This window comes from Cavia porcellus, unplaced genomic scaffold (genome assembly GCF_034190915.1).
Source record: "Cavia porcellus strain 051 isolate PalLab524CR breed Dunkin Hartley unplaced genomic scaffold, mCavPor4.1 scaffold_6, whole genome shotgun sequence".
In the NCBI taxonomy this organism is placed as follows: Eukaryota; Metazoa; Chordata; class Mammalia; order Rodentia; family Caviidae; genus Cavia; species Cavia porcellus.
This window is the reverse complement of record NW_026947489.1, coordinates 46,452,923-46,470,518: the sequence shown is the minus strand read 5'-3', so window position 1 is coordinate 46,470,518 and position 17,596 is coordinate 46,452,923. Positions and strand designations below refer to the sequence as shown.

The window sequence follows — 17,596 nt, the reverse complement described above, 5'->3', positions numbered from 1 at the left end:
TCAGATTCTGCCAAGAGAATCCAGAAATCTGAATGTTCATGTGAAGCAGATTTAAGATTTTTTAAGATACTATCTTATTTTTTTTTTAAGACTGGCAGGGCTTGTTGGTTCATGGTTGTAATCCCAACACTCAAGAGGCTGAGTCAGGAAGATTGCTATGAGCTTGAGGCCAGCCTGGGGTATATAGTGAGTTGAAGGCCAGTCTGAACTACTCAGCAGGATCCTGTCTCAAAAAAAAAAAAAAAAAAAAAAAAAAAATTTATGGCAGCATTTATTTTATTACATGGTATCAGGAAATAAGAATTTTAAAATTTAATTGTGGCTTGTATTCCTGCCTCTTAAACAATGAGCATATAAAGGTTTAAATCTTTCTTAATGATTCATGTTATCCAGAGATACCACCCGTTTAAAGACAGTTTTTGAATAATCTATCACACATAGCTGTCATAGTGGGTACTGTTAATATACATAGTAGTTTTATTATGGGGATGAGCTTAGCCTCTTTTAGAGATATATAGGGCAGTGTTTTTTTACTTTTTTCTTTTTTGTGGTGCTGAGGAGTGAACCCAGGGTCTTGTTCATCTAGGCAAGTGCTCTACTGCCAAGCTCTATCCCCACCCAGTTGGTTTTCCCTACTGCTAACAGTGAAAAGACTGTGACACAATGCAGTTTCTATGTCCATGGAATGTTTAGTAGGGTTTTTTCGTTTTGAGCCCATGCACTTAGAAATGTGTTTTTCTGGTGCCTAGGCTTTCAGTAGAAATGTTACTACCAGGTCCTAAAATGCATGTCAGATAGTTGAGTTTTACTGGAAAAAAAATTTTTGACCATTCCCACTTTTTTCCTAATTCCAGGCATTATCCTTCTTAAAATGGAATGCAGGTTTTGCAGCTGTCAGTTTAAGCTTCTGATGCTATGCTGTTCCCTAAATATCCGGAACATTGTAAGATTCCACTCTGGCCCTAGAGCTTTGTCTTAGTCACCATGGAAGCTCACACCTGCTTGTCCCTTTGCTGTTTCCCTGCCACAGTCGGATCCCGACCTCCCGGCTGATGTGCAGACGCCGCCGTCCTCCACCGAGCTGGCCCGGTACCCTGGCCTCCCCTTCCCAGCCTCGCAGTACATCCCGCCGCAGCCGTCCATCGAGGAGGCCCGCCAGACCATGCACTCCCTGCTGGACGACGCCTTCGCCCTTGTGGCTCCCAGCAGCCAGCCCCCCAGTGCAGCAGGCCTGGCGGGCCTACCCCCGAACAGCAACCCTTCCCGGGAAGACAGAAGAGCCACCCAGTGGGGGTCCTTCTACAGCCCAGCACAGACGACCAGCAACCCCTGCAGCGTGAGTACTCCCCTTCAGCAGGCTCTGGGGGCAAGGGCTTCGAGTGGCTGGCTCCTCGAGAATTCTGTCAGTCTCATCATCTTCTGTCACACTGGCTGCGGGCTTTTATGCAGCTTTGCTGTTTTGTTCTTCAATGTGTGCAGGGGGATTTTTGTGGAAGTATCCTTTTGGCTCTCTGGCACTGTCATGAAGTGGAGGTGGGTTAATTCAAAACATATTCTCAGTTCTGGGTCCCTCAAAGGAGCTGTGAAGGATGTGCCCATGGTGTTCAATTTGAGTGACCACTCGGGCCTGGAGGGGGCCCTAGACTCGGGGAAGCCACTGGGGAACAGTAGCTTCCTGTCCTGAGAGCTGACCTTTTCATCCCCTCTGTTACCATTTACATTTCTTATGTTTAGTCAGTCTTTGCAAATTTACTTTCGTAAGGCATAGAGAAGAAACTCAAGGAAGAAAAGTTCATATGATTTTTGCTAATTTCAAAAGTAAATGGAATTGAACAATTTATGTATGACTTATTAACTCTGGAGAGACGTTAATAAGTCACAATTTAAATTATTAGTGAGGGAAGTTTGTACTGGCTTCTTCTGATGTTGTTAACTGTATCAAGGTAGACTTAGGTGACAAATACAGGTTTAGAAAATTTGGGTCTCTGAAACTGGTTGGAATTTTCGAAGGAGGCCCTTATAGTATATCGTTTCCCTCAAAATATGTGAGTACTAATTCCTGGGGTGCGAGTAACTGCTACCTGGTAGGGCCAAATACCATTCAATCTAATCAGTTACTGTGTTTAATCTGAAAGTATAACTTGGTGTAATAATAAATATTACCCTAGTCCAAGATGGAAACTGGTAGCTTATAATCTTTGAGGAAATTGATGGTACACGAAAACAAACAACAAAAAGCTTAGTAATATAACAAATGTGGAGACATCTGCTCTCTGGTCACTTTAAACTTTTTCTGTCCATTCATTCCCATGGTTACAGGCCTCCTGCTGTGTTCAGGACCCTCTGGGGGTTGGGATATGGTGGGGGACACCATGGGCCCCTGCTACCTGGCTTTTGTGTCTGGCAGAGGCTGTGCGAGCAGCCTGAACAGTAGCTCTGCTGTGGTGTAGTCAGCACTGTCCTGGGAGGACATTGAGGGAGCACCTAGCCAAGCTGTGAGAAGTTGGGAAAGGACTTTCTGACTTCAGTATCAGGCAGCAAGGGAAGGGAGTTAAGTCTTACCGTTCTCTTGGCATCTGTTGGGAGAGAGTTTCTAACCACGTGCAGGGAAGGGGCCCCTGATGAAGCTGGAGACCCAGGGAGAACAGACAGCTGGAACCCACATTTGAGGGGTGGGCGGGTGAGCAGACAGATGCCTGAGAAGGGGTCTATGGAGAATTGTCATCTGGGTGCTGAGCCGGTCACTGGGGAAGGAACGACCCAAGACTGGGGCAAGAAAACACCCAAAAGAGCAGAAGGAATAGTCTGAGCTCACAGAGGCCTGGAATAAGCTCTTGCTGCTAAATGAACTGTTACGCTCCCAAGTCAGGTACTATATGTATACTGCGGACAGGGCCTTTAAGGAGATGACTAGGATTCAGTGAGCCCTGAGGGTGGAGCTCTGATCCCAAAGAAGTATTGCCCTATGTGAAGAGGAAGAAATCACCATGCTCTCTTTCTGCCTTGTAATGACACTGCAGAAAGATGACTGGACACCAGCCAGTGATCAAGCCCTCACCAGAAACTGATCCCCACCAAAACAGTTGTTTAGGACTGTTTAGCTGCTTCAGTCCCGTATCCAATGGTATTTTGTTATGGCAGCAGACCAGTACAGCCAGCCTTGTCCACCAGTCAGAATGGAAGACCTCATAATTCATGGAATGGTGGGTAGGGTACTCAGAAGAGTTTGGCTTACAGTGTGCGGAGAATTAACCTCAGACTAAAGTCGCTCAGATTCTGTTTAACAAAGCATAAAAGCATAAAACCTGAACCCCAATAAAGCTCAAGAATATTCATAGAAACTAAAATATCAAAAACCAGTAATGTAAATGAATAATGTATGATATCAAAGCTAACCAGAAAGTAACTCAGTAAAATTAAAGAAGCAATACAATGACACACACACTTCTAGAATGGCTCCTATCTGAAGGATAAGAAATGTTGGCAATGACTGAGAGTGAAGGGAACACTAGCACACTATTGGTAGGAATGTAGATCAGTAGCCATTATGGAGGCTCCTAAAGAAATTAAAATAGAACTACCAGGTGCCCATTAGTTCTTCTCCTAGGTGATACTCAAAGGAGGTGCGATTACCAATTCCCATGATTGTTGTATCATTATTCACAGAACCAGTATATGGGAACAACTGAAATATCCTTTAGTTGATGAGTGGATAAAGAAAATACAGTATGAGGCATGATAAAAATATGGTGAATGCCTAAATTTTAAAAATTAGTACAGTAAAAGACCACATTTATCCTCTTCAGAATACTCCCCCTTGCTTTGAACACACTTATCTCACTATTCACTTCTGAAGCAGTTCAGGAAATCTTTTGTGAATGCCATTAGTTGCATTGTCACAGCTGCCTCAATGTCCTGAATCCATTCAAAAGATTTACCTTTCATGGATATTGGGGAACAGCCAGGTAGACAGGTCCTTACTCTGGAGTGGGGGATGTAGGCTGCCCCACCAGGTTTGCTCACCAAGCTCTTCCCTACCCTCAGGCACTCAAGAGCAGCACCTGTGCTCTCAGTATTATCTGAGCCCAAGCCAAACCCAGCCCAAGGCTGGGCTAGGGCGTGAGACTCAGGTCAGAATGTGAGGCCCAGACCTACAGTTTGAGATATTGTGTGTACAATCTTGAGCTCTATTGTAGATTATTATTTTTCCTTTGTTAGCATATGTTTGCAACACATAATAGTGAGATTTGTTTAGGGGAATTGATACATGCATATAACATATCTTGGTCACTTCCATCCTATTCTCCTCTCCCTAACCACCTTGTCCTCTGTGTACATGTAGTTTCTAGTTGTGAAGTTAAGGGGTTGATTATTTTGGGTATGAAGTTGTGATTTCTTTGTGTTTGTTACGCATAGAAACATTATGATGGGGGTAGAGGAGAGAGTCTGTTGCCAAAGATGACATGCCCCTGGAAAAAAAGAGGTCATTCTGATAGAGAGTAAAACTGTGTCTTGGTTACTTTTCTCATTGCTGAGTCAAAATACCTGATACCCAAAGTTAAAGGGAAAAATGTTTATTTCGGCTTATAGTTTGTAGAGGTTTCAGTCCATACTTGGCTGGCTCCAAGGCAGGGTGACACATGGCAGAGGGCAACAGTTCTTGGTGGCTGGAGGACAACAAAAGCAACCAGGGAGGAGCACTGAGAGAAGACTCTTTCTGTCCCTTATATTGTATGTGGGCCACCGACAGGGTGGGTGTAGCACTCACATCCATAATCCCAGCACTGGACCATGGATCAATCACAAAGTCTAGAAGCCTGTTTCCGTGACTGTGTGGGGCTTTGGGGGAGCATCGAGACACAAACCCTAACAAACTGGTTATAGAGTGGGACACTATAGGAAATGGGAAATGTAATTCTTAGCATACAAAGTAGCAGCTACATAGGATGAATAGGTCTAGAGATCTAACACACAACATGAGGATGACAGTAAGACATTTTATTAAGGATTTTTCTTAAATAGGTTTTATTGGTCTTGTCACCAAAACAAGTAGTTCTGTGAGATGATAGGTTAATTTACTTCACTTTACTAGTCATTTTATCATCTGTATGTATCATAATACATCATGTTGCAAATCTCAGATATGCACGATGAAATTTATTTTTTTAAATGGCTGGTAGTTTTCCAAATTTGATGGAAACTGTAAGTTCACAGATCCACAAGGTTAGATGAAGTCCTTGTGTAGGAAACATAAAGAAAACTCTACCAAGAAACATCATTGTCTAATTGCTTAAGATAAGTACTAATAATCTTAAAAACAGCCAGAGAAAGAGGGCATAGTATATACAGTGTGTCTTGGTTACTTTTCTCTTATTGCTGAGACAAAATACTTGATGCCCAAAATGAAGGAAGGAAGAATTTACTTAGCTTACAGTTTTTGGAGGTTTCAGTCCATACTCAGCTGGTTCCAAAGCAGGGTGGCATGGCTAAGGAGCAGCTATTCATACTGACTGTAAGTGACAAGAGTGAAAAGTGCAAAAAGGGAAAAACATGACTCCTTCTCTCCCTTACATTATATGCTAGCTACCCACCCCTGGGTGGGTGTAGCCCTGACACCACCAATCCCAGTGCTAGACAATGAACCAGTCACAAATGCTAGCTTCGTCTGCCTGCATGACTGCATGAGGCTAGGGGGCCATCCAAATACAAACCATAACACAGTGGAAGAAAGATAAAGATGGTAGCACAGTTCTTGTCATCCAGAAGTTGGTAGAGCAAGCCATATAGAGCTGAAGGGAGGTGCCCTCCCATGAGCCAGTGGCAGTCACATAGGCCAAGAGGGAACCAAAAAGCTGCGCCCTCCTGTGAGCCAGCTGGTGCACAGACCAGGAGAAAAGAAGACCCCTGCACTGCCCTGCAAGCAACCGCTGACTCAGAGGAACACAGGCTGAGATGATAGCAACTGAAGTAAAGAAACAACCTGACACTTGTATAGTTTGACCGACTCAGGCCTAAAGCTGGTAGTCTGAGCATCTATTTAAAGGATAACAACATACAATACAGGAACTATTAGGGGTTTCCTACTGTCTTATTTTGTAATCCATATTGTTCCTATTGTTTTGTTTTGTTCTGTTTTATTGTTTTGCTTTATTCCTTTAAAAAAAGAGCTGAAGGGAAAGAATGCTCATCCTAGAACTCTGTATCTGGCAAAAATAACTTTCAAATATTAAAGTGATGTAAAGACTTTTCACACATAGATAGTTGAAAGAGTACATCACCAACAGACCCGCACTGTAAGAAATATTATAGTGAGTCCCTGGGGCAGAGGTAAAATGACATTGGATGAAGATCTGGCTCATTTAAATGAACAAAAAGCCCTGGAAATGTAATTTGTGGGTAATTTTAAAAAAACTTTCTTTATTATTTAAAGCTTAAAAAGTGATTGACTTCAAAGCAAGAGTAATACCATGTTGTGGAACTTATATATTGAAGTAAAATGTATAAATGCAGCAAACAGACCAAGAAGGGGAGATGGAACCTTCTGCTTTAGTATCATGCTATACATAAAGTGGACCTAATGGTAGACTATGGTAAAGGAAAATGTGCAGTACAAACCTAAAATGCATTACTGGTCTGTAGACCAACAATCGAATCAAAATAAAATTGTGAACTGGGCATGGTTGTGCACTCTGGCAGGCTGAGGCAGGAGAATGGAAAATTTGAGCCCATCCTGGACAACTTAGTGAGATACTATCTAAAAAGGAAAAAAAAAAACCCCACAAATAGTCTAAAGAAAGTAGAAAAAGAGGGAAAAGGGAACAGAGTATGGATAAGAAAAATGGAAAACAGATATTAAAATGGTTCATTTAAATCTACCTCTGTCAATAACCACTTTAAATGTAGAGGATCTAAATATCCCTGTACATGGGCAGAGCTTGTCGGATTGGGTAAAAAGCAAGTTTCAAGCATGATAATAAATAACTTTCATAATAAAATAATCAGTTCATGAAAACACAATATCTGAAATATTTATGTGCCTCATAATACACGAAGCAAAACCCAGTAGAACTGCATATAGAAAGAAATCCATCATTGTAGTTGGAAGTTTCAGTTCGCCTTTTGATAGCCAGTGGAACAAGTGACTGGAAAAATCTGTGGGATAACAAAGACTTAAACACACTACCGACTTGAAATAATTTCTTTATAGAGAACATGCCACAAAACAAAGGCAGAATGTGCAGTCTTTCAAAAGTACACAGAGCTTGTACTAAAACAAATCATATTCTGGGCTGTAAAGCTAATCTTAGTAAATTATGGAAGACTTGAATTATACAGACAACCCAATAAAAACTTTACCAAAGAAGATATACATAGATAATAAACAGATGACTGTAGGAAATAAGCAAATGAAGAGATGCCCAGTGTCAGTAGTTAGGGTGAAGTGAATTGCACTTGTTGGAAAGTTTAAAATGCAAAAGACCTACCATGCCAAATGTTGATGACAATCTGAAGAACTCAAATGCTCATGAACTGCTGGTGGGAATGTAAACTAGGAAAGCCTCTTTGAAAACCAGTTTGGCAGTCTCTTAAAAAGTTAAACATACACCAAAAGTACAGCTTGCTTGCCGTTCCCAAGTATATACCCTGGAGAAAGGAAACATTTTTCATACTTGTACATCTTTGTAATAGACCTTAAGTGACATAACCAAAATTCTCATCTGTAGGTACATGGATCCACACGTGCTGTATCCATATAACAGAATATTAGTAATAAAAATGAATGAATTACTGACATACACAAAACATGATTGGATCTCACAATAGTTAGGCTGAGTGGAATACGCTAAACCAAAGGAGTAGTGTGCATACTATATTTTGCATTTACACACATTCTAGAAAGTAAAAAATCTACAGTGATAGACAGCAGACCATTGGTTGTCCAGGGATGGAGCAGGGCTGAGCACAGGCATGACATGGAAGGATTATGAAGAAGAACCTGAAAGCTCCAGGGGTGGTGGATGTGTTCATTATCTTAATTGCAGCGATAGTTTGTGTGTGTACACCGGTGATGATGAGGTGAACCTTCTAGAGCTTTCAGTGATAACAAACATCCTGCTGTGGCACGTGTGCTGCAGGTTCACCACTGGTGTAGACTGTCGGAACCGATGAGCTTGTATTCTTTAAATACAGGCAGTTTATTGTATGTCAGTCGTAACTCAATAAAGCTGTAAAAACTTCCTCCCAGAAATGTGCAGTGTATGCATATTGTCCAGGCTTCTCCAGAGAAGAGAAAGGGGAAGAGAGAACATGTAAGCTAGAGAGACTGACTATGTGGAACTGGCATGCATGATGGTGGAGGCTGAGAAGCCTGTGATCTGCAGTCTGCAAACTGGGGAGCCAGGAAGGCTGGTGATGCTGTCACAAAGCCTGAGAGTCAGATTCGAGCCTTAATCTGAAATTCTGAGGATTGGGATCTCTGAGGGCAGAAGTTCCATGTCCCTTCTCAGGTCAGATGGAGCGTGAATCTAACTTCCTTGGCTTTTGGTTCCATCTGGGTACTTGACGGGTTGGGTGATACCTGCCATGCTGGGAGGGCCAATCCAAACTCTGCTCTCTTCTGGAAACACCTCCCAGGCATGCACAGATGCATCGTGCAGCCAGCTATCTGGGCATCCTGTGGCCTGGTCAAGTGGATATATGACATTAACCCCAACTTCTGTGCTGTGGAATCAGTTGCTGGTGACCAGTGCAGAGGAACTAGTGAATGTGGTGAGGCATGGTGACAGGACAGGACAGGCAGGAAGCCCTACAGCCTATCTCTTATCACCGTAGCGACCCCTGGACACTGTGGGACCTTGGTGAGAGATTAGTTGCATTTTAGACAGAGGATGGTTGCAGAGTACCAAGACCAGAGGCAGGAGCACAGGAAGCTGATGTGGTGCTGTAGGTGAGAGTTGGTGGCCCAACCAGTGTGACACTGTGGGTGGACTTGAGAGCAAGTTGACGCAGTTTCTCCTGTGGCATCATTGGTGGTACTGAGCCAGTATGGAGGAGGACAGATGACACGTGAAAGGGTGCCATGACCCACAGTGCCAGGAGAGGAATTCTCTTTGGACATGAGGGATACATTTCTTCCAGCCCAACGGAGGAAGGAAGGAAGGTTTGGGTAGAGCTGAAATCATGTTGTGAGGAGGCAGAAGAAACGGCCAGCTCCTGGCTTCTGTCTTCCCAGGTCAGGGACACAAGAATATTTTCTTAGGACGGAGGGCCTGTTGAATTGACCATCATGAAATTACAAGTGGCAGAAGTTAAAATTCTCTAATTTTGTTGTCCAGCACCCAGACATCCCAGTGCAGACAGTGAGAAGAGGGCCACGGGTTGGCCCAGGAGGGGCTGGAGATGTGCAGATGAGAGATGTGGCCACAGGACTACAGGCCACACTGACCAGGGAGGGGAGACAGCTGAGGTCGCTTTGATGTGCTGCTGCAGTGAGCGCATCCTCTCCAAGGTGCCACAGTCCCCAGGAGCTTTGCAGTAGCTTCCTAAGGGACTCTGGGAGTCTGGGCTGGCACATAGGTCAGGGCTGGAGCTCAGGGCGGCTGACGGGGAAGCTTGCTTCTCTCTGAAGGAGACAGCAGGAGCCATTTTCCCTTGGCCCCCCCTTTTCTCTGTTCCTAACAAACAAGCAAGTCTGCTCCCTTGCTTGTTTGGCGTCTGCTGATGACTTTTTAGCAGTAATTGCTGACAGGTTTGGGCCCCTATTTCCATTCTTTTTTCTTCATTCCTGAGTATTGAGCAAAGTCCATTGGTCATGCCTGGACCCTGCATGTTCACCATGAATTCAAACTCATAGTAAGATTTTGTGGTAAATGTCGTCCTTCTGTGGTTTCTTTGCTGGGAACTTGTGATGTCACCCTGATATAGTTCAGTGAGAATGGTAACAGTTAACCCAGACCCATCGGCTGCCTCTGTAGGTGTCTAATGTCTGTTCCTGTGCTAGACTGGGGCTAAAGTTACCATTTGTTGCTGGGACGAACTAGATCATCCTTTACCTGCTTCTTCCCATTGCAGACAAAAACCACAGGAATGTGGATTTCAAGGTGCCTTCTGTTACCACAGGGGCCTTTCTATCCCAGCTTGTGACATCTGGGCCCGTTTGCTAGCGCGGAGGAGTTGATTATGCAGGCTGCCAGACTGCTGATGTTGAGTTTGCTCGGAAAGTGTAATGTCCTGTCATGTAAACACCTGAGCTAAGAGTTTTTATAAACAGACCTTCCTGTCTTGGTGTATTTCAGGCCCATCCAAGACCCCACAACTGGGTGATTCCCCTTTTACATTCTCCTGGCCTGTGCTGTCTATGACATAAAAAGGAAGGGATACATTAAACGCGTTTTGTGTTTTTACATAGTTGATTGAAATTTTAAAATTCAGTTTTGTCCCCCAAGCATTTATATAGGTGTGCTCTAATGAAGTAAAATGCCTGCAACTGGGTCATAGAAATTCTGCCAGTGATTACAAAACAAAACAAGCCATCTTTTGCGGCAAGACATTGTTTTTCTGACAGTTGAAATGTCTCATCGTACTTTACTAGAGTGGACAGCTGTTTTCCATTCTTTTCCATAAGTTTATCACTTAGACCATCACACATTCTGATAAAAAAGTGGTGAGCCTTGAGTTTTTAAAAAAATTGCCTAAGAATATGTTTTAAAATTCCAAAAATGCACGTACCGTGGTGAAAAATCCGTATCCAGTTCCAGTTTCTCTGTAGTCTTGGGGAAGGAAGTGAAGCTGTTTCTCCTCCTCTGGGCATCTCACTGTATAATCTCCCTCTGCTGGGAGCTCTGTGGGGTTTTCATCTCTGCCTGACAATGAGTGAGCAGTTGGTGTGAGCCTCAGCTGGACAGATCCTTGTCACTGTCCTGCTGGGTATCTGGCTCTGAGATGTGATTCACAGCCACACGGATGTTGAGATGATGTTCCTGTGTACATTAGGGCCAATGTGTGAATTCATAAGGAGCCCAGCCAATGTTTTCACTGTATATCTTTTTTCAAGGGAGCAGTGTTTTAGTGCAAAACAGTTAGTTAGTTGAGATTAACTCAAGTAAAAGAAGCTGCAGGAGAAAACAGGGGCCACCTTCTAAACTGATGGGCAGGAAATAGAGCTGGACTCCTTGGAACCAGAAGATAGTCGGAAACTGACGGGACCCCTTCATCTTTTGGGGTCTAGTTTCTGGTTTCTTTGTATCTTTTCTGTTTTTTAACAGCATTCTACAACATGGTACCACTTTTCTTTATTTTTTTGTGAGAGGGTCTTGCTATGTAGGCCCGAACTTGAGATATTTCTGCCTCAACCTCCAGAGTGCTGGCATTAGACATCACCACCACACCTGGCTGTGATACAGCTTTTGATGGTTTAGTTTCCAGTGCTGTTTGAGTTGTTGCTGGACACCCCTAGATCTGGTAACCCTAGTGGGAGAGTTGCTTGTGCTTCATGTGGTCACATGCAGCCCATCTCAGTGGAAACTGTGGTTTGTAGCAGTGGAGCCTAGAAGGCTGAACAGGTAGAGAGCCCATCTTATTATTAACATTTTTAGTTATGTTGTGCAAAAGAAGGAAAGAGCTATAAAACAATTGTATAGATTTTTTGTTTTGCTTTTGTGGTGCTGAGGATTGAGCTGTGGTGTTGCTGTATTACCCCAGGTTGTCTGAAATGCATGGATTCAAGAGATCCTTCTGCCTCAGCCTCCAGAGTGCTGGCACTACAGATGCCGTCACATCTGACTTTGGTTTTATGTTTTCTAAAGCTTGGTAACCCAATTCTCCAAACTGAAACTCAGACATTATTTGATGGCAGAATGCCCTGGTAACATGCTAGATTTTAATGAGAAAATAATTCTCCTGAAAGTTGATCCTACAAACCTGAAAGTTTATACATTTGCTTTTGTCACCTTAGAATAAGTATTGAATATTAATCTGCATCTGTTTTTTAATTTATTCCAGAGATATGAAGACTATGGAATGACTCCCCCATCTGGTCCATTGTCAAGGTAAAGTTTCTGAGCAAAATATATTTGCAACTTTCTCACATGGGCTGCTGCTTTTTAGTTTTGTAAACTTGTGACTTTAGCCATTGTGAGCGGATCCTGTACCCTGAGACGCATGTTCCCCTGATGCAACCTAAAAGGCAGGAGAAATGGTTGGGATTTCAGCTCTGCTCCAGTAATGACAGACTTGAGAAATCAGGCCAACTGTCATGCTGAGGACGCTAGGCAAGATACTAAAAATGTCCAACCCCAGGGCCGACAGGACCAGCAGCAGGATGGGGCCCCTCCAACTGGGGACCTTGTGCTGAGGAGGATAGTGACTCATGGAGATCAGTGATTTCCTTCAGGGACTGAAGCTCAGCCTCAAGCGGTGACCAAGGATGGCTGCCTGCAGACACCAGCATGGATCCCCTCAAAGCTCAGGGTCCCCGCTGGGCCTCACGTCACCACCACAGCAAGTGTCATCTGCGTGCCTGTGTGCACAGCCAGGCATTGGAGAAGAAAAGAGTATAGTTCTAAAATGTCAGGAGAAACAGATGAAATGGAATCTTAGAGGACCCAGATAATTGAGCTGTTAAGCCCAAATTTTGTAATAATTACATTTACTATGCTAAAAACAGAGACTGAGGTTCATGGTCTGCAAAGATATGAAAGTACTAATTTATGTAGTGGTTTTGTTTTGTGCTACTAGGGACTGAACCCAGGCCTTCTCACTGAACTATATTCCCATCCCTTCTTCCCTTTTCATTTTGAGACAGGGTCTGACTACGTCATTGTGTTTAGCTGAGCTCAACCTTGCCGCCTCCTGCCTCAGCCTACAGTGTACTGGGATTACAGGAGGGTACCGCTTGACTGTTTTGTGTCAAGAATTGTGGTATAGATTTTAGAATAATTCACTAAACTAAAGCTGAGACGTACTTAAATGTAAGATAAGGAGAAATGAAATAATTTTAAAATAATCTAAAAAAAGGTATGACGGGTGGGAGATAAAGACAATAGAATGGGTGGGACATACAGAAGGGCACTATGAGATGAGCTTATGAGGATTCCAATTAAAGGACAGAAATGATTTGATGGGTTAGGGAATGGTATTTGGCTTAGAAGAGACATGCCAAAGATAGAAAGATACAGGAAGATGTGGAAGGTTTGAACGATAAGGATAATCAACTTGATCTAATTGACACTCAATAACTTCAAGACATACCTTTTAAAACAATTAAATGAAGATACAGTTCTCATGACACAAAACAGCTTGCACATGGATAAAGTAAAATAAATAAATAAAAAGAAGAATGAATAAAATAAAATTGTAAGTTCAAAGGATACAGCTCAGTGGTAGAGCTCTTTCCTAGTGTCAGCCAGGGCCCTGGGTTCAATCTTCAGTGTACGCCAGTAAATGAGTGAGTAAAATCAAACATTTCTATATGTAGGGCTATAACAAGTGTTAACAAATTTCAAAAAAGTAACTATATTTTCTCAGTCTAGTGAAATTAAGTTAGAAACTAATACTAAAGTATATCTAGAAAATCCCTGTACTTTTGTATCAGCATCCTGATAAATAACTCATAGTACACTGAAATAATCACAATAGAAATTACAACACATTCTAAAATGAATAATAATGAAAATAAAATGTATTGAAAGTTGTGGAATATAGCAATAGTTATGTGGCTTCAACAGTCTTTAGGGGATAAGGAAGGAATTTGTTGTCTTAATTACATCTATTGGAAAAATATGGCTAAAATTTCACCATCTAATTATTCATTTCAAGATGTTAAAAAGAGATTAAATGAAGTAGAAGAAAAAATTAATACAAGAACATATGCTAGCAAAATAGAAAATAAATGCCATAATAGATCAATAAAGTAAAAAAATTAGTTCTTTGAAAGCTAACAAAATTGGTAAATCCCTTGCCAAGCTTGATGAAATATTCTATGTAACAGGTTAGTAATACATGGAATGAAATGGCTCATTATTCCAGATCTTACAAAGGTGAAAAGATTTTTATGAACAACTGTGTTAATACATTTGAAATGGAAAAATTTTAAAAGAGAAAACCCAAGTAGTCCTATAACTATTAAAATATTGAAATTATAATTAAAATTTTCCCCATTAAGGAAGCTCCAGGCCCAGATAGCTTCAGCAGTGAATTTTGCCAAACACTGAAGGAGGAAAAGATGCCAAGGTTGTATAAACTCTTTAGACAGAGACAGAGACAGAGAGCTACAGAGGTCACTGCAAAGACGGACACATCAAGGGCCACTTTCATTCACAAACATAGATATAAAGAATTCAAAGCCAAACATCAGCAAACACGCCTAGCAACATAAAAGAATATCCTATTACAAAAGATTGACTCTCAGTAATACAAGAGTGGCTTGGCATTTAAAAAAACACACACAATGTAAGATACTGCTTTAAAGAGAACTAAAGAGGAAAACCTCATTTTGATAGGTACGGGGAAGATTCAGCATCTATGTGTGGTAACCATGGCAGTGAACAACAAAAACAAAAACCAGAAGTGAACTTCTCTGTTATGATAGAAAGTATTTTGGCAAACAGTTCTGAGCCTGTCAAATAGATACCACATGCCAAGTTCACCCTGCTGAGTTGAAAACATTGTATGGATGAGAAATTATCATTGTGATTAAATGGTGGCAAACATCCTGGGAATACTGCAGGGATTTGAAGCTTCATGCAAAGATGGCAGCCGGTGGGCTGGAGAACAAAGGACCAGGGCCCAGTCTCAGTCACTTCATGTCCATTGCAGTCCTCAGATGGGCTGTAGACTGCAGTGGTATTATGGTATGTCCAAGTGCTCTTCTCTTGCTTAATACTGGTTTGGCCCTGAAACAAAGTGTATTGATGCTAGCAATTTGGATATGCCACGGAGAAGCCAAAAACTGCTTTCTCTAAGTGAGCAGGTGAAAATTCACCATAGGAAGGTATGTGTATGAAAAACATAGTACAGCATGTAGAGAATATTCACATCATAGGTGCCCACCGGGACTTGAGTGTTACAATAAGCATCTTCCTGGGAAGAGGCAGGAGTCTGTATTTCTGTTCAGCATGGTGCTAGGACTCCTAGCCAGATGGAGAAAAAAAAGAGTTCAGAAAGAAAAAAATATGACTATATTTTTCAAAGAAATTGTATTATTCAAAGAAATTGATTACGTAGCATTCAAAAAAAAATAATGGTTATTTATAGCTCATAGGATTTTCAAATCCCAAAATGTTAACATGAAAGTTGTTAGAATTGAGGGAATTTAGTAAGATGGCTAACTAGCCAGACAAAATATCAAGGTAGATAGAAGAAACAAGATCAGAGTACAAAACTGTTTTGTTTTTGCATATAAGTAACAAAAAATTTTAAAAAGTCAAGAACGCAATTTAAAGTAGGATTCAGAAATATAAAATATCTCAGAATAAATCCAACCAAAGGTATTTAAGCCCTTTAAAGAAAGACAGGGAGCTCATTATTTTTATAATGTCAGTTTCCTCAAGTGATCTTTTCTTGTTTGTTTGTTTTATTGAGACAAGGTTTCACTGTGTAGTTGAATTGGCCTTGAACTTACTGTGTAGCCCAGGCTGACCTCAAACTTGAGGTGATCCTTCTGCCTCAGAATTCTCTTAGTTCAAGGAAGTTGATGATTTGATTCTAAAATGTGTATGGAAATGTAATGGACCAACAAGAGCCAAAAGAAAGACTTTGAGTAAGAAGAATACGGTATTGGACTATTCTCAGAGTTACAAGTCACCGTCAAATGTTAAGACCGTGTGGAAACAACAGACCACTGGAACAGAATAGAGACTCTAGATAGACCCACTTAGGGGGTAATTGATTCATTGCAGAGATGGATTCGGGGAAAGAGCGAATCTCAGAAATCAAACTAATTAGCTCTTCAATGACCAGAAATCACTTAGAAGTAAGATTGGTACCTACTTTCTCTTTTCCTTTTCTGTTATTTTTCTTTATTTTCCCTCAATATCAAAAGGGTTTGCTTTCTCTCCTACTCAGGCATAAGTTTTTGCCCAAAAGCAACAAAGGCAAAAGTGTCCAGATGAGCTGAGATGACCAGGGCAGAAGTTACAGATAAGGATAGAGTCTAGAGACACACACTTGTACTCCTAGCAACTCAGGAAAGTGAGGCAGGAGGATCTCTTGAACCCAGGAGTTCAAACTGGCCAGCACAACATAGTGAGTTTGTGAGTGGATGGGTTAGGAGTTGTGGTTGGGTTGAAGAAGATCTGCAGTGGGGATGGTAAAGCTCTGTCTAGGGTCTGTCCAAATCAGTGGCACTTACTTAAAGCGAGTCATGCAAATCATCTGGGTTTTGACTTATGAGAACTGCTCCAGTATAGGATAAAGGCTCATCCATCTACACCCTATTCAACTGGTTGGCTCTGTTAATTACAAAGAACTGTAATAGATTATAATCTTTTATTCTGGAGTTTCTTCTTAAGCGTGATTCTGAAGGTGGGGTTCTCAGACCCTTAGAGGGTCCATGAGATCCTATCAGGGCATCTGTGAAGTCAAAACTATTTCCATATATTAATACTTTATTTGCCTTTTTCATCAGGGTAGATGTTTGGACTAAGGTGGGTCAAACGCTGTTGCATCTGCAGGAGTGCAGACAGAGCTGCTACAGTCTATGAGCAGTGGTGTGATACTTCACCACTGTGCAAATGCAGTAAAAACAATAGCCAGAGTTAGGTTAATATGTTGTCCTTGATGAGCTCCTTAGAAATTATTAAACTTGGCTGGGCATAGTGATGCATGTCTATAATTCCAGCACTCTGGGAGGCTGAGGCAAGAGGATTGTAAATTGAATCCATTCCAGGCACTTTAGTGATTTAGTAAGACACTGTCTCAAAATAAAGGAAAAGGGGCGGGGGACATAACAGCGTGAAGGCCCTGGGCTTGCTTCCCCAGTATTGCAAGGAAGGGAGGAAGGAAGGAAGGTTATTTTTTGAGTCTGTTATCAAAGAGAAAGCACCCTGAGAATAAGGCACTTCTGCTGAGTATGGATTCTTGGAGGAAAGCACTTGCTTGCTTGAGTTGAGAACCAAACCAATCACTTCATTGCTCTTTACTTGAACTAATACCTTGCAAAATTGCTGTGTAGACTTAAGAGAGTTTGGCAGACGCTGTCTTGAAAATGAGCCAAGTGAGCCTGTCACTTCAAGGAAAACAGCAGTCGTTGTTTGTGCCAATGGTAATATTGAGCTTTCAAGAGAAAAATCAATTTAGGGAACTTTTGTCTGCCCCATGAGCTCGACCGTACTTAAAAGACTTTACTGGGTGCGTAGGAGGTGATACAGGTGGGGACAAGAATGAATGGGATTTCTCCATACTGTGAAATGGAACGTATCAATAGTGAACTGGTATTTTCTAAATGACAAAATGTCATAAAATCATGCATGGGTTAATGATCATTCAAAAAGCAAGACAAAGGCGTGGGTTTAATGGAACACAGAATGAAACTTTCTTGATATTGTTTCAAATTCAACACTGAGTTTTGGTGTGGTATTAAATGAGTATTTTTGAATAT

At 41.7% G+C, this 17,596-nt stretch overlaps 1 protein-coding gene across 2 annotated transcripts in view; it reads left to right on the top strand.

Annotated features, from left to right (window-relative positions):
- The window catches only part of Kiaa1549 (KIAA1549 ortholog), a 135,613-nt gene that overhangs the window by 105,217 nt on the left and 12,800 nt on the right, over positions 1-17,596 (top strand). For both annotated transcript variants that reach the window (XM_013158532.3, XM_063250565.1), the window contains exons 16-17: positions 1,031-1,336; positions 12,001-12,047. In XM_013158532.3, coding sequence (XP_013013986.2) covers positions 1,031-1,336; positions 12,001-12,047 — 353 coding nt within the window. The remainder of the gene's footprint in view (positions 1-1,030; positions 1,337-12,000; positions 12,048-17,596) is intronic.